Here is a 25761-nt window from a genome sequence, read left to right as displayed (position 1 = left end):
AGTTTATGTAGGGATTGCTTATAGCCACAGAACTGGTATAAGTGTAGAAAGAAATTCTGTCTTTTCTAAATCTTTTTCCAGTATGTGGATCTAAAAAGGAAACTTTTTTCATTTGCTATTAGAGTGCTGCTTTATTACTTCAATAATTTTTCCCATTAGGAGAGATCTCTGTGACTCTTCCCTGCCTGCCCACGCAAAGTGGTCAAAGCAACTTCTGCAGCGATACGCTTGAGGCTGACATATGTTTACGGAGAGGCATCCTGCCTGGGCCACCGTTCCTTGTGCGGCACTGCTGGCATAGCGGTGGCGGTGCCGCGTCATGCCGCGCTTCCTTGCTGACGTGGCTACACTGGCAGTGCTTTTGGCAGTGACACAATTGTAGCAAGAAGAAAGAAATGTTGGGTCTGGTGTTACAATGGTGCCAGCTGAAAGCTCTCTGCCAGCCTATGTTATACGTAAAAATTGCTGACATAATTCATGGAAGCAACAACTCAAGTCTTGCATGTAGATGGGTGTGATTCACCGGTGCAAAATACAGCTTTTTGTAAAGGAACTCCAGTGCTGTTAGCTGCTTAGCTGACGTGCCCAGCTGGACAAAGATTTGTTTTTGAAGTTTTCTGTGTTATACAGGTTACAATTTTAGAAGGATTAACTTGTCAATTCAGCACTAATTACATTTTTTAATTCAGTGATGAACTTTCTTGGGAATCTATGATCAAGTTAATTTAAAGAAAATGACATATTTCAGCTCTTAACAGGTATACTTTGTAGGTTTAAACAGGAATCTGTGTAATCCCATTTTAGGTATTCATAAGGTTTTGATGTCTGTATGTCCCTGGTGGAAGATACTGGCATATTTCAGTATAATTTTGTGCTCAATTAACCTCGCTATTGACTTACAGATGTACAATAGAGTTGCATGTCTTTGCCCTTTTATTATGGTTTAATATTTCTATGTAGATCTCAGTTTCTGGGCCTGTAAATCTTTCTCATTGAGATTATTTTTAAGATTACTAAGTATGTAGCCCTTTAATAGCCTCATATGTATTTTTTTGTCATATCTTCATGTTTTTAATCCTTTACATTTTAACACTGTGTCCCATGGCTTTAAACCAACTATATGTGTCCTTGATTTCCCAGCACAGAGCCATTGCTGCACTCACCTCTGTTTCTTTGTGGAATTCCATGGAGGCATCAGTACAAGGCATGACAAAATGTAAAACCATACTCATAGATCACCTTATAAATATTTATTGATATAAATTCTTTAAAGAAATTAAATTACGTGTTCTATACAAAATAGGAGAGAGAGGCTTTTAATGTCACTGCCTGCAAATTGAAGTCATTTGTCTAGAAGGGTCAGGTGCCACTTTGTCGTAAAGAATTTGTCTGAGATCCAAGAAAGGAAAGATTGATAGTACAAAGAGATTGATGAAACAGGCACTGCAATATGCATGCGAAGTTAGGGGTTAATTAGGAGGATTTAAACAAGAAAGTTCCTTTGTGTGAGAAGTGTCGTGTGCTGTTACTTTCAGAAGCGAGGTGTGCTGGCAGCCTTTTTGAACATGCAGAGCTGATTTTCTGAGATGTTTATACAGAGATGTGTGGTTGTGAGCATCTGTGAGGTGGCAGATTACCAACAGCACATACACTGCAGCTGATGAGTGCTCCTTAGGAAATGGAGTGGTTTGCATATATAGACACCATTGTCGCTCGTATCTTTGGTTTTGTTGTTGATATAAATCGTAAGGCTGGTTCTGTGATTCCTGTATCAGAGTAAAATCATTAATATTTGACTGCCAAGTTCTTTGGGTGTCTCAGGTGATGTGGCTATTTGTTACAGTTTTTAATTACAAGCATGGTACCTAAAGAAAAATCCTAAAGCTAAAACTATGTCGCTTAGAAAATAGGAGCTGAGCAATCAACAAACATTGTTTTCTTGTTGATAGGAAAGCTGTTTTGAAAGAACAGATGCTGCAAACTGTTCCTTATTGCATTAAAGTTCACCAGCCACCTGGTACATTTAGTGGAGAACGACAAGCTTCCATATGCAGATTCATGCAGAAATCGAACACAGTACCTTTTTTTGTAATAGTTATTCACATGGTAGAAATTTTAAATTTGACTTAAATGCAACAAAACCAAAATACTCTGTGCCCCTTGTTTCTCATTCTGTACAAGGACAAAATAGTGCAAATCTTTCAGCAAGGCAGGAATAAAAAGCTCAGCCAGCACTTCAGTATTTATTATTGTAATAGTAAATCATCTGTCTGTGTAGAAGATCTGTAAAACATACCTGCTGAGGTACGAGGGACTGAGTTATACTTCTAAATATTGTAATTCTGATATTTTTGTTATGATATTCTTAACTAAAATTTTATATTCATATAGCTTCACCTTATTTTTAGCCCTGGAGACAGATCTTGGGACACATAGCAGCTCTTATCTTCTGCAATCCATTTCTCACTGAATATGGAGTGTCTGAAATTTTAAGTAAGAGGAGGAGGAAGAGGACAGATAGGTTTTATCTTGCCTTGCCGCTAAGTGTGAGACAGAAAAGGCCTTAACAAATTTCAGTGTATTGCTTTTTACCAAAGATGAAAAAATTGTTGAAGAGACAGGTATTTGAATTGCAGAATATATTTCTACATTAAGGAAAGGCAGTTAGACTCAATGAGGCCCCTGGGAAACGTGATTGACATTAAAAACAATCCTATTTTGTTTTATGGTATTCCTGTTACAGCGAATCTTAACTTATGTGGTTTGATATCTGTTTATTCACATAATTCTGAGTACAAAAGAAACTGTAGCAAACACTCTAGGTAGTGGAAAAACAACGCTATTTTCTCTTTCACATTTTCACTTGTAGCAACTGTTTTTCATACAGCATTTTTTTCTCTTGTATTAACATGAGACCAGATATGAAAAATTCTGTCCAAACAAATGAGTGTGAACATGTCCCACAACACTGACACTCACCGTCAAAGTGGTGTCACAGGCACAGCTCTAGTGGCCTTTCTGTGGTACTTAACCTCCCTGCTTGAGTGACAGCTTCACCCCTCATCAGCCTTTCCACCACATCAAGAAGATGCTTCTACTTCACGAAGACATACAGTTTACTGGAATTTTTCTGTACTGCAAGGATTAACTTCCTTGTTGGACTTGATAAAGACAGTGCCTGTTTATTGTGAAAACCAAGTATAAATTCTTCGTATTTCTCTGTTTTTTTCTTTTTTTTTCAGAAACCAAAACAAAAGGACTGGCATCCTCCTGGAGGATTTATTTTAGGACTCTGGGCATTGATCATCATGGTTTTCTTCAAAACATACGGAATAAAGCACATGAAACACATCTTCTGAATTCAAGCAAGCAAGAACTTTGGATTTGTTGGTGTCATCGGAGTTCTGTGTATGTGTTATTATGGCTGCAGTGAAGAACAGTGTTGAGATCTCTCTACTAAAGGTTCTTTTGAAGTCACCTCTTCTGCCCCTTTTTTGTAAAGAGTCTAACAGATGATTTTATTGTTAGACTTTTTTTCCTTACTTTGTCTTGTTTTAAATGTATTTTAATGTTTTTCTGAGCAATTTTTCTTTCCAGCTAAATTTGAAAAAGAGGAGGGACCTAAACATAGTAACAGAATTTCTGAGGTTGATTGCGTATGGTAAATAGGCAAATTCTTTCTCCCGTACTTCAAAGTAAATCTTAGAAGTAGTCAACCTATCACTAAAGAACTAGACATTGTGCAGAACATTATTTAAGATGTCATTTTATCAATAAAAACTTAAGCCACTTTGCAGACTTTGGCATGATGTATTGAAAGCTTTCTTCACAAAAATAAAAATACTCTAGAATATATTGATTTTTTTTTTTTCTCCTTCTTTCTTCCTTGTTAAATACAACCCTTAGATCAGTCATTTCACCTTAGGCAGTTTTGAGTCTAGGATTCTATGAGTTGGCAAAAGTGAAACAAAAATATATGACCTCACAGAATCTACTTAAAAAAATGCCAGAAAAAGTCAAACTGACTTCACCATATCCATTACAGACCCTTCACAGGCGTTGTATTTTCACTCCGTACAATATGGAATTGGATATTTTCAGGATTTTCAGTGCACTGGATTTTTGCACAGAAGAAATTAGATTCTGGCATGAGGATGAAAAATGTTATAAATTGCACTGTTGTTTTCTGTAGTTTCTGAGCCCTTGGAAAATAAGCTTTATCACCTAGGTCTTGTAAATTCTGTTTTGGCATATTGATTTGTTCTTCTTGGATATTTACTGATGAGCGTATGCTAAAAGGATTTTGTGTGTAAATAGACTGATACTAGTGAAGAGAAGAGCAACTCTGTGCATGTATAGAAACGAGTCTGTCAGCAGGGAGAAGATTTTGCAGTATGCTTTTGGAACCTGTTCTCTAGCTTAATCATAATAAAGCTTACATGATGCATACTTGATGTAAATGCTAGATTTGTATCTCTGGAAGTTATTAGGAATTACTTGTAATCACATAGTATCAGAGCAAATATATTTTTCTAAGAGTATGGTATTGAGCATTTTCGTATTGCACAGAACAGAAATCTGAGTGCGTAAACATTTCTGTTGTCCTTTTTTCTTCTCTTTCAGATTGATTGTGGCATTGTAGCCTCGGGTTAGGGGTAGCGAACTTGTCAGAGCTGTGTGTATACACTGACTGGGAGGGCTGCAGAGAAGGCAGCCATTGAGGCTTCCAGCTGTTTCTAAGGGCTGATGTCAGAAAATAATAGAAACAGCAGTGTAGTACATCTCTTGAGTATTAAAACCTTATTATTTTTTTCCTACATACATCTTCTAGGCTTGGAGAAGATAAAGGTACAAAATGATCCATTATCAGGAGGTAAGCACTTGCTTGCTGCACCTCTTGTGCTTTCTGGTGAACAGCAGGAATTGTTTTCAGTAGCATGTGCTAAGCATCAGGAATAGGAATTAATCTGTACTTAAAACAAGCATTCCTACACCACTGTCCCTATAGCTGTGTAAACTGATATTCTGTGATAAATAATAACAGAGATTTCTTCCCAGTCTGCTGATGAGAAGTTTTGGTATAACTGCTGCACAAACGACAACGGTGCGACGTGATGTGAAGGATGAAGGCTCTGCTTGCTGGAAGTGCCTCCTTCAGAGAGGAGGAGTTGAACAGGTCTGAGCAGCATTCCTAGTGCTGGATCTCTGGGTCTCTTCACAAGGTGTTGGTGTGTTGGGTTTGGGGGTTTTCTGGGTAGCACCCTTCAAAAGCAATGACTTCATATCCAAAATCTGATACAACGGTGACTTTTCTTAAAATCAGACACCCCCTCCACCCCAGCTATTCCTAATGCAACAGTGAACTAAGATCTGTTGTAGACAGACTGTACAGAAATGCAGACACACTATAGATATGTGTAAACATGATACAGAAATGAATCCTGCAGAATTTCTTAGACTATTTGCTTAGCTTTCAGGTTTTAATCCAGCTTTTGATTCTCTTTTTAAATTGTAATGAATATTTTTCATCAATTTTACAATTTTATAGGCATGTATTTTCATCCTTTAAAAAGTGGCTAAAGTGAAGTTGATGGAGCTTTTCAGTTGCAATTACACTTAATTGCACTCCTCAGCCCTTACTCAGTTTTTCTCTTTCCCTCCTTCAGCCAGCCATCTTTTGCAGGAAGTGGTAGATAGAAGCATCTACAGAACTCAATGGAATTTTGCAAGTAGCAGAAGGTACCAAAGATGCTGCTTTTTCAAAAGCTTACCTGCTTGGGGATAAGGAGGCACTTAGGTGGGTTATTAAAATGCAATTTATGAATAGAAGCACTCAGTAAGTGTGCCAGTGAAGGTGATTAAACTGAAGTGAGAACAACAATTTGACTGGGATGCAGCAAACTATGCTTCGGGCATTTCTAACATTTTTACATGCACAAAGTGAGCAGCTGAAATAGATTGTTCTCAGAGTCACTGTACAGCACCCTGTGCTACACTTAGGAAACAGTATTTTCTATACTATGATAACTTATTTTTTGAATAGTTACAGTCTGAAATCCAGCATAGAAATCTCACAGAATTGCCTGTAAATGTGTTTTGTATATTTATTTACTTATTTAAAGTTAGTAAGCTTTTCGTTTTCCCTGAAGGCCCTTCAGACAAACTCAGTTTGGGATCTGGGCTCTGGGGACCAGCCAGGTTATTCTTACTCACAGACCCTTGGTGTTTTACAGGCCAAGCAGTGTGCTTGTGCAGTATAGATATTTCCTCCATTGTGCACAGAGAGAAAACAAGCCAGATGGCAGTTTCTTGATGTTTCTTTGCATAGAAATTTCTAGAGCAGAATTAAATTGGGGGGATTTTGTGAGTCTACATAACTAGATCTGTGAACCAAGCATGCCCATGTTTTCAAAATTTTGTACATTCATGTCTGCACCCTGTACTATGTAACTGCATTGACTGGTCTTGCAATGAGTTTCATAAACACTGTTTAGAATACTCCTGGATGATAAAAACCTAAGTTGTTTCATTTCAGTTTTACAGCTCTCTTTCAGGATCACCTATTGAAATGTATTACTATTGAACTGAAGTAGTTGTAAGTTAACAGTAGGGTTATACTCACATGTTCTCTCACGTCTCTGCTTTTCATTTGATTTCTGAGCAGTCTATGAAGTGCTGTATACACTTGAGAACGCTGTTTTGTATGATTGTGCTCAAACGCTTACACAAATATATGATTCTAAGCTACACTTGTGTAACAGACTGAAAGGTGGCCCTGAGCAGTGAGGAGACAATTGGCATTTCACTGGGCTATGCCAGGTGAATATTTTTGCATTTATGTGACTATCACCATGAAATGCTGTTGTCTTAGCATAAGCAAAGATCACAGACTGTTCCAAAGTATCTTTACAGGTAGCATTAGTGATAGTCTATCTCTTCTAGAGTGGACTCTTCTTTTTTTTTTTTTTTTTTTTTTTTTGTGTTTTTTTTTTCCCCCCGGGAAGTTGGTGTCCATTATTGATTAGAGGAAAACAAATGTAATCTGTTTCTAAATCTGTAATGAGTGTCTGCAAATTGATCCCATTTCCATCTCACTTCAGCAGTCTGATTTCTGTTCTCTGCTACCACATCCACAAAACCTACTGAAGTGAATGGATCTCGTGGTCTCGTGTGCCTTCCGATGGGTATAATGGTGTGCTAAAGCAGCGCTGACTTTCACATAGTACTAAATCAGTGATTTGTGAAGGAACAAAGACCAGTTTCAGCTGTGAATTTACCATGGGCGGAGAGGATCTGCAAAGTGGCCCGGGCAGGGAGGCGCTGCACTGTATTCCTGTAAGGGAGATTTGCAAGAGTAACTGTCCCACTGAGGCAGACAAGCGACGTCTGCAGCCCTGGCAATCCTGACACCAACAGCACGGCATTCATGTTATTCTTAATCTTGAGAGCTGCTTCTTTCTCATCTCTGATGGGTGCTTAGAGGGAAGGAAGAAAAAGTTTCTGAAGACTTTCAAAAATTGAGCTAATTCCCCCTTCAGTATAGATGGGGAAATGAGATGCTGCCAGTTGCTGGTAAATGGCTAACTTGATCCAGTACTTTGTTGTGTTGTGAACTGAAAGGCTTCTACAAGTTCAGGATTATTTGGACTTGATAAAAACAGATGAGGTGGAAGGCAGTTCACAAAGTGGGAATGCATATTTCATGGAGCCTGTGGCATTTGGAGAGAAGGCACCTTTGTATATGGTACAATCTGGGGACAGAGATTGGGGACAGCAGAAAACTTGATTGAAAACAAATGAATGATATGCCACAAAAACATACATATTTTTTTATTCGCCTTTCACCACTTAAAAAATGCAAAAACTGTTAATGCTTATTATTGTACAGAAGTGTTGGAGGGATGGTTGAGTAGAGTTCTTGTGGCACACGATTGATTTCTAGAATACTGAAAAGAAACTTCTGCAGGACAGCCATTGCTGTTGAGCCACAACTTTCTACTTGTCGGCTCCAGCCTGACTTTGGTCCTCATATTCCAGGGGAATACAGCTAGACAGCACAAACCACGTTGTATTCCTTACTCTTTAGATTCCCCTCACCCCATGCCCCAGTGTTTTTCTCTCGCTATTTTTGGATTACTGTTGTCCTTGTCTCCTTAGAGCTCTTCTGGGTAACAATCACTTGGTTTCCTATGAAGTTCGGCTGAGAAATACTGCAGGACAAGACCCAGGTAAGCACGTCCTGCAGAATTTTACCAGTTTACACTCCCGTTCATGTGTATGTACATGCAATAGATGAAACTGCCATGGTGTGTCCTACTGGCTAGAGCCAGAGGTGGCTGTCAGCAGACCTGAATCTCACTAAAATCTAGTTCTAAGGCTGTACCTTGGTCTTAATAAGTTTCTTCACCTCCCCTTTCCTTAGCTTCCTTACCCAGGAAGAAACAGTATTAACTTGTCTTTCTGAGGTGCTTGAACGTTTTGGATGCGAATTTTTCTCAAAGTGCAGCGTGGTTTTGCCTTGTATCATGACGCTGCTCACTGACAATCTTGCAGCCATTGTGCCAAAATAACAGAAAGCAGCAGTTCTGTTTTTCTGTTTTTAGTTGCAGAGGTATTTTCTTTATCATTCTCAATTCCAGTTGCACCTATCATGGCAAAAGAGCTATGGTTCTTCAAGATGAAAAATAGCTGCTCTGATGAAGCCAAGCATAAAAGCATAAGGTATGCAAGGAGTTAGAACTAAACATAGATCTTAAAATTGCTGATGTCTGTAAACACTGTTCTGCAACAGTTTTTAATGTGTGGAGTGATGCGTGCTGAAGATCATGAATTGATCAAATTATGGCAAAGAGTGCAAGATGACAGCACAAACCAGAGAATGGCAGGAGTGCCTAGTTTGTACTAGTTATCTCTGGTCTGACAGCGCTTTCTATCATAAATCTGTTTGTTTTATAACTAGGCCATAAAACCTTACTTCAGGCTGAAATGTAGCACGATATGCTGTAGTTCAAAAATTGTGCTTTTATAGAAGAACACATCAGTAATTTGTAAATTAAAATTGCAGCACTCTGAAATTATTTCTTTTGCACTCTTACAACTTGTGCTTTTTGGACTGGATTTATGTTCCATATAAATCCGTGTGATCGATCCTATTTAAAACTTGTTCTCCCCTTGGTTTCATCAAATTCCTTTTGCAGTGAGTTTTATATGTACAAGTGTGACTTACTCTTTGCGATACTCCCTCCTACCTTTTGCAATTAGATGGGGGAACTTGCTGAAACTTCACAGGAGGTTAATGAGACTCAAGTGAGTTTGGGGTGTGTTTTGTTTAAAAAACTGGATGTGTGTAAGGGTCAGAACACCACAATAGTTGTTACTAACAGAAACTGAAGAAGAAATATTTTCAGTCCTTAGCAACTCTGTTGGAAGCTAGGAGATTCAGTGTCAGCTTACCCCGTGGTTCTTCTTCACATTCTTAACGCTTCATCTGATCTACTTGGTATCGACCAGTCTTGCAGACTGGAAACGAGCACGGGGAGCACAACAGAGTCTGGTGAGTCCCATGTTTCTGCTGAATACTAAAATAGATCAGTGTAAGCTATTTTTAAATGATCTGGTTTTAATAATAACTAAATTTATTTTTTATATTTAGTTATATATAACTAAATCTATATTTTAGTTATGTTTAATAATAACATAACTAAATATTTAGCATTCACATCCTGCAGCCCTTGATTAATGGAAAAACTTAAGAGCTGTATTTTAGAATGACAAGATCTTTTTATTATTATATCACTAATAAAATAACAAAAGCATGGTGGCATCAGAGGACCTACTGTGATCTGTACCATCTCTTGCAGTCACATTAGAAAAGATCTGTAAGTCAATTTGACAGAGTTCATCAATTTGAGCAATATCTGCTGGATACACGCCCCAGTACACATGCTGAAAAGGATGTTCAAATTCCCATTAGCTCAAAATCCATTCTGTTTTTTGTAGAATGTTGTGAAATCAAGTGAAAGAAAAAAAGCACAATCAGTGAAAGGGGGGAGTGGAACACCAGCTGACAAGAGACAGGTTATAAGGAACTGGCACTAGTGGAGTTTTGCCTTCAGTTTGTGTTCTGAGTGGTGTGTGCCAGGAAGAACACCAAAAGAAAGCTTTTAAGGCAAAAATAAGTTATAGTTTCTTGCTCTTTGATAGTGGGGAGGGCTGCAGCAAGTAGAGTGGCTCTTGGAAGCCTGCTCTTCAGGTCCAGGCAGTGTTACAGGGGTAACACTGTTTTGCCCCCGATAGGGCAGTTCCCTTTGTCCCCAGAGAATCGGGGTATCTGTAGGGCAGCTGCAGCTATTGCTGTCCACCTTTGGAAAGAGGAAGGCCGTAGGTTGTGAGTTGGTTTAAATTATAGTGACGTTGGTCCCAGTTCTACGTATTGTGTTTGAGGTTCAGCTTCTTGGATTTAGACATCTTTAAGGTAGTATCTTTGTTCTAGCTTTAGTATTTGTCTAATGAGAGACACCTTTTGTCCCGAGGTATAATGTTTCATGCAATAGTTACTGCTATCGATACTTCAAAGAAATTAAGATATTCAATATTTGTGAGGCAAAAGAAAAAATACTGCTGAAACGGAAATCTCCTTTATTCACAAGCCAAACGTAACCTAGTCATTCACACTGTGAGGTTCCATATACAGCACTAGCATTGTCCATCCCTTGGCTTGCAGGGACTCACCATGCACATGTACTTCACGAGAAAGCTACCAAACTTTGCTCTTTTCAAGGGGACAATTTTGTACTCGGGGGACTCTTCCCAGGTCCCAGCTGGTGCAACCCAGGATCTCTGAGATCAGTGATGATCTTGGGACAGTGGAAGGCAGAGATTTTTGCAGGTGCAGTGTTGTAATCTTTTTGGCTAGTATGGCTGGTATGGTAGTACCTGGTAGTTTTAACTTCATTTCAGAAATCTGGTCGTGTTTCAAGCAGTTGTTGCCTGGTTTGTCGTCTGTTGCCTCAGCAGGGTCGCTCCCTCAGCCTCCTGCAAGACTACAAGAGGCAAAACAGAAGAAAACCCCTCCAGCCTTAGCCTCTCCACTGAAAAGCATGCTGGTATAGCCAGTGGTTTTTTTAGGTAGACTTTGCCCTCCCTCCTCCCACCCGTAATTAAAAACCAGCAGCTTGATAGCACAGCAGCAAATGCACATTAATATCAAACAGAATTTTCACTACCGTTTTCATATTAACATCAGATGTCAGAATGTAAAGTTAGCTAGATCTGCACATGGGACCATTCTTGCTGTTAAAGGCTTTAGGCTGGAACGGAGCCCAAAATTTTTAAAAGAAATGCAACATTTCCAGATCAAATATTAATTACATGCTATATAGAATTCTATTTTTCAAACAAATTTTATAAATAAAAAGCTAGGCCTTTCAAACCATCAGCGATACTAATTTTGAATTTGAAAGATTATGAAAGATAAACAACCACATAACTGTGAATTAGAAAAATGCTGGCCTAGGTTGCATAAAGACCTCCATTAAATAAATACTGTTAAGTTTTCACTATGAAAATTCAGTGGCATTATACTTTAAAAATCCATGATGAGTTAACCATCCGCTAATGAGACTCAAGTTGTTTTTCACGAATCACATACACATAGAGGAAGTCAGATGGCCAAAGGCGGCTATATACTGGATTAATGCACAGTTCGGCAGGAAGTACCCGCGATACGCATTGCTCCTCCATCGTAACTTCCTGACTGTTGCAGTTACCAGCTGCAAGTGCTGTTAACCCTTTCCTCTGGGCTGCTTTGCTGTCCCAGAAGATCCGACACCCCGAAGGCTGATACGGTGGGTGACTGTGATTGCAGTCATGTGCGTTCATCCCTCAGACCACCGGTTTAACCTCAGGGTGATTTACAGTGAGTGGTTCTGGTTTCCAGTCTGGTTGGAAAAAGTGAATGTTGAATGTCCGTGCCCAGTTCTCAAACACTCGTTTCTCTGTGATGAAACGATGATGACTGCCCTTTCGTCCCCGCTCGTGTGAAATGTACATTGTGCATTCATCAGGTCCCAAAGGTTCGTAATAATGATAAGGTACTGAAAGATGATTAGGATCCCTGTGAAAGAGAGAAAATAGATGGAAGCCCAAGATGTTCTTTTTTACTGATTGAAGAGATGCTATCTTTAATAAACGGATGGCCTCAAATGTGCTTTTCATGCCAGTTAAACCGAATTTCTAGGTAGCTGTATTTTTCTTGCATATTTAATACAACAGAAGGGGGCAAAGGTGGTTTTTTTGCTTTTTCTATTGCTTTCCTTTAATCCCCTCCTCCCAGTTAAATAAAGGACAGCAGCAGCTCAAAAACAAGGGAGAGTGCTGCAGGGCTGTGTTACTACTATGAAATTCAAAGCAGACTGCTTAAAAGAGATTTATATCTAGACTGTGATTTGTAAAAAGCCTCGCAGAGGTATTTACTGAACTGGGGGAAGATGGAGGGAAGGTGGCTGGTTATCTGTGTCACATCAGCTCAGTTGAATATTCCCAGCATGGTGCACAAGGTTCTGATTGTACAACTTCAATGAGAGTATTTGCATGGCAGGTCAGTGATGGTCTGCTGTTGCAGGGTTTATAATCAAACATCTGACGCACAGATAAGTTCTTTTTGATTTTACAATGGCAACTTTCATGTATCTAAGCTAAAAATTAAAACCGGTCACTCACAGTATCCTTCTGACCCTGTGAGCCTGTCAGCATTAACCAGCAGGAGACGAGTACTCGTGAGGTGACACACAGGATATGCCAAAGACCAATTAGATATTCAGGATAAAGTTCATTTTAGCAGTTTTAACCTTAATGTTTTGATGTTACTTTCTGTAAAAGGCACGCTTGTATTGTAATAAGCCAGAGTGACTGACTAATTTTCCTTTTGTTTTGTTCTCTACGTTAAACTTTACCCATTACGTTTTCACATTGGGCACAGGCATTTTGGGCTGACAACCTTCTCTTTGAATTTATCCCAGAGAGTGGGCCATCCCAGACAGAATAACCCAACTGTACCAAGCTCCCCAGTTGCTACCAACAAATTATTTTGTAATGGCAGAAAAGTTAATCCAAATATTACCATTTAGTGAAGCCTTGGAACTGCTCTGTGTTAAAGCCTGAGCTGAACAGGACCGTAGTATGCAGCAAGAAATCTTATGCAGATTCAGGGCTGTCAGCTCTAATATAGCCTTGATTATTTTCATTTTGAAGAGCTAATATTTAAGCTCACTTTCAATTGAATGCGTCCACAATCTGTCAGTATTCTGATCTGGTCATTATTTTTACTGTGTAATTCTGTCACCTACGCAGTTCTCTTAATTTTTCTTATTTTACCGTTTTCCATATTGTATATGCAGTGGTAATGTATGATATTGCTGCTGCTTTCCATTTGTACCTTAGATTAACGTTTTAATTCAGTCAGTCTAGCTTCCTGGTAACACAACACGGTGATCAATCTTACACGGCCAGAACAACAATAAAATTACATTTCTAGAATATGATGGATTCTAAATTTGCTGTATATATTCTCGCTGGAATACCTAAGAGTGAAAAGAAATCCTTCAATATCTTACCTACAGAAAACATATTTGTAAGGTAAGAAATACCCTTCATATAGAAACTTGTTTTTTTTAAAGTTGCAACTATTAGATCTCAATTTTCAGCTAATTTTTCACATAATTTTGTTATACATTGGACCTTTTATTATAATCTCTTCAATGAAGCAGTTGCATGGTTACTGTAAATCTAATAGGATACATTTCAATGTGATTTATTCTTTCTTAAGAACTACTGAACAAATAGGCCTTTGCCTCTCATTTAAACTGCTCTTCCCTTCTGCACTGAAGCCAGATGTTACTCTTGCGTTCTCGAGGTAAACCTCTGTTACTCAGTGTAAATTTACTGCTTTAAAGTTAGGATTAATAAAGTTGAAATTGTATCTCCCAACAGACTTTGAACAAATGCAGTCACAGGAAAGACGCTAACTGCCCAGTACCGCAGCCCGGTACCTCCTGGTGGATTTGGTTGGGATCCTCCCTCCGCTGCCCCACCCCAGCCCTTTCTGAAGGCCTGCGTTGGGTTTGCAGAACATGAACTGGGAGAGCAAAAAGCAGGTTGGTCACTGTATGTCTGTTCCCTGTTCCTCTGCTGTGCCCTGAAATTAGCAATGGGTGATGGTGGTAAGCGGAATCGGATTTCTCATGGAGGTTCTGTAGGAATGCTGGTTGGTTGGTTGGTTGTTTTCCTCCACACAAAACCCAAAGTATACAGGTACAAGGGGGTAGGTGGATCAGATGGAGAGAGGTTCCAACCTAAACGATTCTATGATTCTACAGTGGTCCTCCTTCTTCACTCTGGTAACTTGGTATTTACCTAGGGTTACATCTTCTGTTGCCTCTTTGAAGCAACATTTTGAGGCCGGTTCCTCCCAGAAAGTGCTTTATCTCTTAGGTTATCAATATTCTACTAGTGGATAGTCTAGAAATGCACTTCCCTTTTGAAGACAGAGATTCCACGTTACATCAAAAGCTCTGAAGCTAACACCAGCGTATCCTATGTGGATGCCCTTAGCTCCAGGCTGTAACGGATCACTGGTTTTGTGCAGCATCCTCTCAGAAATGCTCCAGAAACACCTGGCGCACGGGGCCTGGCGGATGATAGAGGCAGAGGAGCACGGTCTCAGCACCCTGTTGGGTTCAGGCATCGCCTGATGGGTGCTGTCAAGGCTTCTGTGTAGGTCTACTGGCTGAGCTGGTGGTGAATTCAATGCAAAACAGCTGGTGGCTTTAGACCTCTCCAAGACTACTCTGCAGCTGACTTGAGGCTTTCAGGCTACATTCCAAATGTTCCATTTTGGATTTAGGAACTCTGCAAGGCAGTTAGATACCTAGGACTTTTTGTCTGAAGTCTTTCTCCTTTTGTGGGAGTTCTGGATTCCCCTAGATTGCGTGCTAGTAAGGTTTGACTTGAACTCTGGCTTGAGTAACTACACCGTAACCCAAATTAACGGTACTGTGTTATCTTCTAACTCTGCAATTAGCTTGTGTCACCAGCAAATGAAATTCATGAGTAATTTCTATACGGAAATTGCTTGCCACCTCATTTATTAACATTAAAACAGATGCTGTTTTATCACTGGCTGATACTGGACATTAATCAGTATTTTGTCAGACTCTGCATGCATGTTAATATCACAGCTGGGGGGAACCTAGGGAAGCTCCTCTGGAAAATACACTATACTTCCTGCCTAATAGCCTGCCAGCACAGCAACCGGGTGAGCACTTCTACCCAACGTCAGTCATCTACTGTTTGCCTCTTCAGTGCACATTTTCCCACAGATGGTATCCACCCACAGCAAAAGCTGAAAATACAGCAGTGTTTGCCTCAAAAGAAACAAGGCAGAAAAACAAGGCCACCCCGTATCACGTTCTGGTCAACCTCTCCCTCTACAAATGAAGAGCCATCATAAATCAACCCACTAAAACTACGTGTACTCACACGCTTTGTAAAATAATTTATGTTTTGAAGGGTGAATGAAGTGTCATTAATACATTGAGTGATGGGCAAGGTGCTGTGCCAGGACTATGAAGACTTCTGGATCATTTTTTGCCTTCTATTCCCAGGATTCCATTTCCTTGACCTCCATACTAGCCCTGTTTTCCAAACCATTTATGCATTTTGTTACTGAGTTATTAAGGTAATGAGGTGAGATTCTGGCATATGGGCCACAGCACATGACTGTCTCCGCGTTTACAATCCTGTCAGCCACCCCTTCTTCCGTCAAGCCCCTCATAAGCCCCAGGAAATGTAACTAGCAACAACTGCTCCTTTGCATTTGATTTAAAGCAATTGAGAGTGGAGAGAGGGAGGTAAGAAAACACTAGATTTAAAAGCTGTACCCAAAGGAATAAATTAAAGGATTTCAGATGCCAATTTTCAGGCAAATTATCGCAGATGGGAAATGGCCTGGCAGTCAAATGAGGATTCTTATAGGAAAATGATCTGTCTCTGTAATTGGAGCAAAACTTATTCATATTAGTTAAAATAAGGCTCGGAATTAAGCTTTAAGTTTCTGTGAGTTCCAGAAGGCCCATAAAGAGGAGAGGGGTTAAAAGAGGGCTCTTCTCACTAGCACCTTCAGTTTTCCTTTTGTGCATGTGTACCCAGAGGCAGCTGCAAGGAACCAAACTCACACTGCTGCCGATAAGCCCGTGGATGGGGATTTGAGTTACTACAAACTGCACTAAGGCTTGTCTGTGTCCTTCCCACCAACGCTGCTGAGCAGCCACAAAGGAAAGCAGCAGCACTGCAGTGCCTTCAGGACGTGTGGTGCTATCTGTGCCCCGCCATCTGGCTGCTGGTGTGGGGAGGCAAGAGGAAAATCCTCCATGTCCCAGTTTAGGAGTGAGTGTTGTGCATACAGCAGGCTGCCAAAGGGAGCGCAGAGAGGGAAACGCTTCCCATCTGGGGTGCTAGTGCTCAGCACAGGCTAGGATTGGATCCCGGGGCAAGACGGCTTGTCTTTCCTGTGACAAAAGAGAGGGAGGCACGCACACTCTCCAAAATCTTTGCAGCGTGCACGGAAGCACAAGCTTTTATCTTATTCTAAAATGTGCAAGTCAGATGTGTTTAACAGTGTAAGAGCAATATCAAAGGCATTAACCCTTACAGCGTAGATCTCTAGCAAAATAACAGGATTCAATACTAGATACAGCGTTGATGTAAAGTACTAGAAATTAATAATAATCAGGTCACCAATTCCAGTTCGGCTCTAAAAATCAATGTCCAGTGAAAGTAAATAAAAATGAATCTAAAACTCGTTGTTGCAAATAATAGAGACAAATCTTTTAGTCTGTACTCTGGGCTCCTTCATTAGACTATTTTTCCTGCACGGGTGGGAAGCAATTTGGTTAATGATCTTAAGGTAATAATTTGTAGCAGAATCAACAGTATGATATTCACAGTACCTTTGAGATGTCCTTCACATTTGCAGATGTGATACTAATTTAGTTCCATGACAGTGATCACCCACACTCATTACTTACTCCACAAATTAATACTTAAAAAATAATGGATATCTGCTGAAGTTGTACATTTGGTGATAAATCTGAATAGAAGTAAGAGTATTATTTTTTTTAATCTTGATGATTCTTTAGTTGCATAGCAACTATACCTATACTATATATATATATCTCTATATATATAGTACCTATACCATTCTTGCACACTCAAGAGGTAGGGTGGGTGGTTTTGGTGGTGGGTTTTTTTGGTGGTTTTTTGTTTGGTTTTTTTTTAATGGTAGATTTGTATTTTCTCTGACTGAAACCCAGGAAATACAGCTTAAAATCACAGAATATTTTTCTTTCTGCTATTCTGTTTTGTGGCCTTATTTCTTTGAAAGGAGACACTGTGTAACTTATTAAGAAGTGGCTGAAGAGCAAACTAAGGAAGTTAACTGCATTTAAGACAAAAGGCTTCTTTCATAGATTTTCATTGATAGCTTCTTCCAGGCATGGCAACTAGAGTTTTCCCCTTCATCATCTGGGGAATAAACCTGAAGTAAAGACACTTTATATTCTTTAGATTAAAAAATGACCTTTTCCATTTTTATGACCAGGTGAGTTTACCTTTATGTTAAGATTATTTTTTTTTTAATGCAAGCTGCAAGCATTATAACATCTATCAATGGCGGGATTGATTACAGCCTTTCTTTTGTTATAATTTAATTTCATATGGTCTCAGGGACAACTTCAGCCTCTCTTAAAACAGTTTGGTTTTCTTTTAAATTAAGTATATTAATCTAAACTAATCTGACTTTGCCTGAAAAGTCAGGATTGAGCATAGCTTTTCAGTGGATTGCTGTCTTCTGCATTTTTAGATCAGCAGTTTATTTAAGAATTACTTCCATGTACCACTGGAATGCCACCACTTCTGGAGTAAGACAGACCAGCAACGTACAGAACCTGAAGAAGTGTGTCTTGGCCAACTGAAACGACAGGGGAACTGAAATGGTGTGCTGTGGAAGGTATTTATGTTGTCTGGAATATTTGATTTGGTTTGTTATTTTCCTGGGAGAATTCATGATGAAATCTGGCAGTACATCACGGCATTTATCATCAGTGTTTTGTTATAATTTGTAGAAATTCTCACAAATTGGAATTTAGTGTTGACATTTTATACTGTAATTTGTTCAGGGAATTCTACGTGCCCAGGACAAATGCAGATTCCTGAATGATCCTTGTCAGTATTCAGGAGAAAATCAAAGCAGTCCTGTTCTTTGATAGATGAGCTAACCTGTCACTTCAGCCTTGCTTCCCTTGCCCCTGAAAGGCATCTTGAATTAGTCAGTGAACCAGACTTAAGTAAGATCACTATATTTGAAACAGAAAATTCAAGCAAATACTTCTTAGTGAACGGGATTCGTGAAAAGGTGATGAAATGTTACACGGATGCCATAGTTCCAGACTGCCAGTACCAGCTCCGTGCGTTGCTGGGTCACCTAACAGTGCCAGTGCCATCAGGACTAGGTGTGGGCACATAACCACATTTTTCTGAAAGGCCAGAGTGCTAGGCCTAGTAATGGATAGACAGGTGATACTTAAGTCAGCATAAAGATTGCTGATGTAAGACAAATATGCATGAATTTCTACAGGATCAGAACTTCGCAGTGTGTGGCTAACATGAGTTTAGTCCAGTACCAGAAGTCCTGAAAACTGTTTCCCTGTATCACTGATCCATGAGGGGAAACCTTAACCAGCACCTTGGCTCTGAGTCCCGAGTACGGCTGGAGGCACAGCACAGCCGTAAGAGGTACACGAGTTGCTGCTTTATGAAACAGCGTGAAGGGGTCACACAGCTTCCACTGACAGAATCTGTGTGCTGCTTCTACACCTTGGAGCCCACACCCATGCCCAACATGGACAATGATAGGTCTGATCATCTATTCTGTGGGTTCAGGTTCTGGGTGGGTTTTTTTTGGTGGGGATTATTTAGGAAGTTAGTTACTGGAAGATTGGGATTCATGTGACAGAGATACAACAATCTGAATTTGAGTTGTGTAGAAAGCTCATTTTAGAAACTAGTCACTGTGTGAATTCCATCCCTCTATTAACTGGGGGGAAACTTTAAAAACAAATTAAAAGTAATGTTTTCCAGCACTCCTTTTTTCAGATTAATTTCATGCCAATTATTGCATTACTTTTAGCTGATAAATATTCGGAGACTAAAAGAAACCAACAAGATGGATTAATTCTCCCACACTACAAACAAAATTTTTAAATATTTTATATAATGTAATTAAATGCTGTTTGTTGTTTTTGGAATCAGATCCTGGGACTTGTTAATTAATTGCTTTAAGAGGACTGAAGACATGTTGCAGAGAAAAAAATTCAAAAGATTCAGATATTTATCTGTAACGTTCAACCTTGTTGGCTAATAATGGTTCCAAAATAAATCCTACCTGCAGAAATCCGGTGGCACCATGCCATAAACATTTATCCTGTCACAGAGCTCTAATGCGATAGTCATTGTGAACCAGCCCGTGCTAAGCCAAGTGTTGGATATCTTCCTGAAAGCAAAAACATAATTAAGTTTCCAGGCTGACAAATAATTCTTGAGATACTTGAAGCAGTTTCTGGGCATTTTTTTCATTCTTGTGAAAGGTTATGAAAATTGGGCAACGAAGACTACTTTGCTTGTTTATCTTTTAATAATTTTGCTAGTGCCTTCTGTCAGTGAACTAATCTATGCAGGAACTGCCCTCATTGTAATTAATTTTGGGAACAACAATGCTAACGTTTAGCTGACCTTTTGGTAAGTTTACTTTAAGTGACTGAACTTCATCTCTTATATTTATATTCTCCTGCTAGTAATCTGTACACATCTATAATCACTTAATGGAGCTTACACGCTAAGTGCTCAGGAAGACGCATCGGGGTGATGAGGAGGGCTGCTTAAAATGCTGTCTCCTGCAGCATCCAGAGGAGCCTGTCTGCTGGAGCAAGATCTGGCTTCCAGTGCCTGGTCTGACCATCTTTCCTCCCACCCCGTCCATGATTTGGTTTCTAGAAGCTCACAGCCACTCGGTGTGACTGTTGGCAGGAAGCATAGTCAGCTGCAGCTAAGCCTGGCCCTTAGCCAGCCTGGGAAGCCTTCATTCTCGGTGCTACCCCTCTGCCAGCCCCGAGTCCCCTCCCTGCCTGGTGGCACCTCTGAATAGGACGGGTGGTGCTGCAAGGGAGCTCTCCAGGGCAGCTCCTTTCCTGGTCCCCTCTGCGGGCTGGGAGAAATCTTTAAAAGCGGCACAACTGATCCCAGCGTGATTTGTGTGAAATAGGAGATATCTCCATGTAACTGCTCACAGATGTAAGAGATTTACAAGCAGTACTTATGTTTTGCTGTATTACACAGGTTCTTATCTGCAAAATGGCAACAGTAACATCTCCTCTTCCTAGCATTTGCTTGTTGTTGTTTTTTCATCTGTAAGGGCTGGGTGCTGTCATGGTTACTGGTTGCCCAGCATATGCACCAGAAGTCCCAGTCCTGTCTTCAGTTCCAGCACTGTCCCAGGGGAGAACTGGCAGTCTTGGAATGGGAGAGTCAAGGAAATGCATGCCAGCGAGGTGTCATAGAGGCACGTTTAGGGGCAGCCTCACAGGACCAAGTCAGGCACCTCAGAAATGCACATGAAGTCAGGTGTTTGCTCCAGAGAAAACTCACTCACTCAAAGGCGTCCTTTCAAATACTGTTAAAGAAGGAGACAGCAGGTCTCCCTAATGGCTCCTCACTCAGCTAGAGAAGTCCCACAGGAAGAAGTTCAAGCTTGTGTCATCTGCGACCCAAAAAGGCCTCAGATTCCTGATGACAGCCTGTCACAGTGACTGGCTTTCCTTTCATCTCTTACTAAAGCGGAGACACTGCGAGAGCCAGTGCAGGCTCTCGGATGGCTTGTGCGCGGTCAGACTGTACTAATATGGAACCAGCATTAACCCCATTCCAGCACACTTGTATCCGCCTGACACCTGCAAAATTTTGTGACCCCAACCCCCCAAAAGCACGGCAGAGAATATTAGGTTCTCACCAGAGCAGTCACCAGGGAATCCCAGATCCTGACCCCAGTTCCGAGGCCGTCTTTTAGAGTTTACCCAGTGACAGCAGGATGCGCAACAGTCCTGGAAGCAGGGATGGACCTGAAACTACACCAGCCACTGCAAGCAAGTGCCAGCGATCACTAATATGTAATTCAGCAGGCAAGAGCCCACCATGCAGCTTCCCAAGGTAATGCTAAACAGGTTGGTTCCAGGTAGGTCACCTACAGGGCAGTACATGGAGATGTTCTGAGCTGTGAGACTGAGGAATGCCTTGTACCAAGGCGTCCCGTTTCCTCAGTGAATTAGACTATTGCAAAGAAAAAAAAAAAGAAAAAAAAAAGGTATCAGGGCTGGCTGCTTAAAAGGCACTTCTAAATGTGATTCTAAATGTGAGGGAATTCTTTAACCAAAAATGCCTAAAGGATGCTGGGGAGCCTAGGGAATTTGTCCTGTCTTTGTGGGTCACCTGGTAATGTATGAATTCCTGAAATGTACATTTTTACTGCTCCTGCCATACAGATTTGCAGGCTAAGCTAGCATTTGGAGAATAACAGGATTTAAGCATCTCATTAGTTCCAATTATGGGGCCTTATTTATTTTCTGTTTGCACTTAAGCTTTAGGGGTGTGGGGGTGTGTGCAATTTGTCACAGTGTCATAGCTGGGTCATAAGCCCAGCAGGCCTTCAGGCACTGCAGCAATACAAAACAGTAAATAATAATTTTTGGCTCAAAATTATTAGGAAAGAGAAAGGTTGGGAAAAGCCTAAAAAATTTGCTTTCATGCCACTTTGAGAGTTTCTGAGCCTATAAATGGCTAGGTAATTCAGGAACATGTTCAGACTAAGAGTACTTTGGAGCTTGCGCAAGGCCACTGTTTTAGATGCCTAAGATGTCCTTAGAATCCAAAACCATAGCAGCAATTATATCTCGACCATGACTGAAGTGACTGGGCTTTGCACAGGTCAGGCAACCCAGCTAGGCTGTCTGCTGGACTAGTTTTCTTTTTGCTTACACTTACGCAAAAATAAGAAACACTTATTGTGTTTTCAATAAATAGGAGAATAACTGAATTTAAATAAACTAGCTTAAATATAAAACAATGAAATAAAGATTTAAAAACTTATCAAGTACCACTTTGGCCTTTTTAAATACCATGTCTGTAGGTCAGCAGTATAGAACCAGGGTTACAGTGTCTTGCCTTTTCATAAAAGATCTGAATGAGAGTCCAACAAAAAATACTGGTTTTATACCTAATCAGTTGTAATGAAAAAATATGAAGAACTGTCGTGTGCTTATTAGGGGAAATCATCAGATACTCTTTTATATGATGAACTAACACACTGTGCTGATAATTCTGTAGTGCACACTAAATTACAATTAAAGGCCTTTCTGCTCCACCAAAATCTCATTTATAATCTCTATGGAAATACTCTTCCTGCAGTTATTTCATTTATGCTTCCTTTATCTAATTACTATAATATTGGTTCTGAATCATATTTTCTTAATGTACCCTTATTCAATTATAAAGTTATTTTCAAGTAGTTACTTTATAATACCAAGTATATTGCTCTACAGCCTTTGTCATTCACCATACTATTTAACTGGCAATGTTTTCTGAAGGTTTCTCTTCATTTCAGAATCAGCTTTTTTTTTTTTTTCCAAAAGCACACTACATGTAATTACCTTTTTTCTCATCATTTTCAAGACAGAAATGTACAGTTTGATTATTCCAACCTTGCAATCAGGCTTCTCTCTCCCTACTTTGTTTTTTTGCTAATGTCAAAAGCTCGGCAGAAACCTTCCAGGGAACAGCAACATTCTGGGCTGTACAATGTTCTGCTCCTGCCCCCACAGCTATATAAATTTTCTTCCCTTACAAATTCCTTCCTACCCATGTTTCTTTTCATCTTTCCTCTGTTCTGTGCTGTCTCTTCATTTATTTTCATCTCCCATTTTAATCTTCTTAGTCCTTCAAGTATGCTGTATGTGCCCTCTAAGGGAGCGGTTCATACACAGCAGAGCCTGCAATTTCTTAGAAGCAACAGGACCTGTTCATGAGGGTGAATTTTGCTGGCATCCAAGTGCCCTTGATTCACACAGGGAGTTCAGGGTACCCATGACTAGAGTCCACCGTAAACTTGTTATAATGTCATCAAACTGTCTCAGATGCCTTATTTCAGGAGCCAAGACTGAGCCTGATGCCAGTGCAGAAAAAGGAATGCTTTCATCACACGCACAGCTCTGGGCCTCTTGCTCTGGATGGGTGAGGCAGAGCCATAAAGAGAAGCTGGCCTGAAGATGCACATCAAGTGTCGGGAGAGGAGTGGGACCCTGCCTACCCATGGCAGAACTGGCCAGGCCGAAGCAGAGGAGGGAAAGTGTTCCTCAAAACTGGGGACTGCCTGTAGTCTTACACTGAAAGGAGGTGGCAGTGGGTACTCCTTGCGTGCAGGGTCTGACCCTTAGGGCTGACGGTGGCCCATGTTACAGGGCAGCTACAGCTCTGTTAACTTTCATGCCTTTGTAAATACTGGGCATACTGATAATCCTTTGCACTTTTCTTGAAGGTTGCACTTTTCTTGAAGGATTCAAATGCACAATTCACCTTCTCACTTTGCTCTGGGTAAAAAAACGTGGAAAAGACCGTAACACATCCAAAGCGGCAGGGTATCTCCCCTTGTTATCCTTCCTTTTCTTCCTGGCAGGGGCAGAGCCTCTGGCAAAGACTCACAAGCACTGACTTGAGGGTGAAAAGAAAAGGACCTTTAATGGTAAGAAACTGACCATGTTACTGTGTGCTCTTGTGTTAGAGTCAGTCAAGAACTTAGATGTGTAGTTTGATCCGCTATAACTGAACAGAGCTCTGCAAGCAAACCATGCGGGGTATGACAAAAGCAGCAAATGCCAAGCAAAGAAACAGTCACTGTCAGCTAAGGGGATGCAGTGGTTTCCTCTAACACTGGTTCTGCTTTTGTTGTGCAGCCCAGAAAACAAAGTCCATGCTCTTGAGTACTCCATATCCACAAGAAGATCGAGCCCAGTTCCAGGACTTGGTGTGTATGTTATAGTGTTTGTGAAGCCAGAAAATCTCACCATGAGTTACTGTACAATAAACCTACTTCTTCATTTATACCTAAGTGGGGACCCTGTTCCATTCTTACAGCAGCATATTTAATAAGTAATAAAATAGGAGTTTGTTAAAAAGAAACTTATTTCTTGCTAGGAAGTCTTTGGTTTAAATGCCCATTTTCAGACATTATACGTGAAAATGGGCAAGTCCTGCAGTAGGTCACTTACTAAAAATTTGATTTGAAGATCAGCCTACAAGTCATAACCACTCTCATAAAGATGTAACTATCATAATAACTTTCCTTTTCCCAGTTGGAAGTACAAGATGAACTGTTCTGAAGCACCTAATGTATAACTAATGTTTATTTGTTTTACAAGTAGCTTTACAGCTGCAATGTTCCAAGAATGCTTAAATTCAATAAACAGCTATTATAATTCACTGAATGGTGGCATTTCCTCTATAAGAAAACATAACCTATCCATTCTGATTTTTCAGAATCAGTAAAAAAACCTGCCAGGTATATTACCCCACAGTGAGATTTAAAGTGCTTCTGCCTCCTTGGCTATATAAACAGTACATCCAGATTGTAGGATTCTAACTTGATGAGGCAATACTCTGTAGGAATTATTTTGATGCATGTTTTTTTACTTATGTTACAAGGGGTGTTACTTGGCATGTCATACCATATTACAAGTCATGAGGCAGAGGATGTAATGGGTGGTGCGATGGCCCCTCTGAGCAGACCTGAAATTGGTATATATAAACTAGAGTATTTTACTACTGCATGACATCCCCCAAATGTATCCACATAAGTTCTCACCTGTCTTTCCCAGTTTCCCGTTTAAAAAGGTCATCAAATTGAAGCATCTTGTGGCGAGAAATCATATATGCTTTTAACTGAGGCAGTATCTGATTCATCAGCTGCAGGTTATTATATACCAAGCCTTTACCATCTCTCCTCATGTAGCTGCTAGGACCCCAGAAGATAAACACAGCACCGTGACTCATATTTAAGAGTTCGTTGCGATTTCGCAAAATCCTCTGAATACTGGAGTGTGCAATGACTCGAAGGCTCGTTTTGTTTCCGACATCTTTTCCATAACCTCGAGTAGGTGCATCATTCATTCGTATTACGCATTCTGTCTCATCGATTCTGTCACCTTGTTTACTTCCCAGAAGGTGTCCAGAGCTGGTTACCAATGCACAACTCTTGCAGTGCATTTTTAAAGGCTGCAAAGACATATATACTTCAAAATTAGCTGTAGACATCTTCCCATTCACTACATGATAATTATATTTTACATATATGTGGCATATTTTACAGCAAAAATATCAGAGGACTTTACATAAATCTCTCCCAGCAGTTTTCTCAAGTAAGTGGGGACACGTTACCTGTACATTTTGTAGATGGGGGAAACGTGGTATAGATGTATAGCCCTCAAAGTTCCTCTGTGGAGTAAAGTCCACTGTGTTTAAATCCTTTCCGCTGCTGCTTCATATACAGTAATCACAACAGCTTCTATAATGTTCCCAGCTGCTTAGGATTGTACTTCTTCCACTTGC

General features: G+C 40.2%; 2 protein-coding genes and 1 long non-coding RNA gene across 5 annotated transcripts in view; 2 read left to right on the top strand and 1 right to left on the bottom strand.

Moving 5' to 3' along the window:
• PIGK (phosphatidylinositol glycan anchor biosynthesis class K) overlaps positions 1 to 4449 on the top strand; it is a 68889-nt gene extending 64440 nt beyond the window's left edge. The window contains exon 11 of the mRNA XM_037404427.1: positions 3243 to 4449. Coding sequence (XP_037260324.1) covers positions 3243 to 3359 — 117 coding nt within the window. The 3' untranslated portion in view covers positions 3360 to 4449. The remainder of the gene's footprint in view (positions 1 to 3242) is intronic.
• Positions 4450 to 9744: 5295 nt separating this feature from the next.
• ST6GALNAC5 (ST6 N-acetylgalactosaminide alpha-2,6-sialyltransferase 5) overlaps positions 9745 to 25761 on the bottom strand; it is a 74054-nt gene continuing 58037 nt past the window's right edge. The window contains exons 2-4 of one of the 3 annotated variants that reach the window (XM_037404462.1): positions 25019 to 25428; positions 19499 to 19606; positions 9749 to 12115 (exon numbers count right to left, since the gene is read on the bottom strand). In XM_037404462.1, coding sequence (XP_037260359.1) covers positions 11884 to 12115; positions 19499 to 19606; positions 25019 to 25428 — 750 coding nt within the window. In that variant the 3' untranslated portion in view covers positions 9749 to 11883. Of the gene's footprint in view, positions 12116 to 19498; positions 19607 to 25018; positions 25429 to 25761 lie in introns of all 3 variants that reach the window. The other 2 variants (XM_037404460.1, XM_037404461.1) reach the window with 2 other exon arrangements.
• LOC119155617 lies at positions 19603 to 24636 on the top strand. The gene is made up of 2 exons (XR_005106771.1): positions 19603 to 23899; positions 24111 to 24636. It is a non-coding gene; the product is annotated as an uncharacterized LOC119155617 (long non-coding RNA).

This window comes from Falco rusticolus, chromosome 11 (genome assembly GCF_015220075.1).
Source record: "Falco rusticolus isolate bFalRus1 chromosome 11, bFalRus1.pri, whole genome shotgun sequence".
NCBI classification, from domain to species: Eukaryota; Metazoa; Chordata; class Aves; order Falconiformes; family Falconidae; genus Falco; species Falco rusticolus.
Note: the sequence above shows the minus strand (reverse complement) of the source record. Positions and strands in the feature narration are given on the sequence as shown.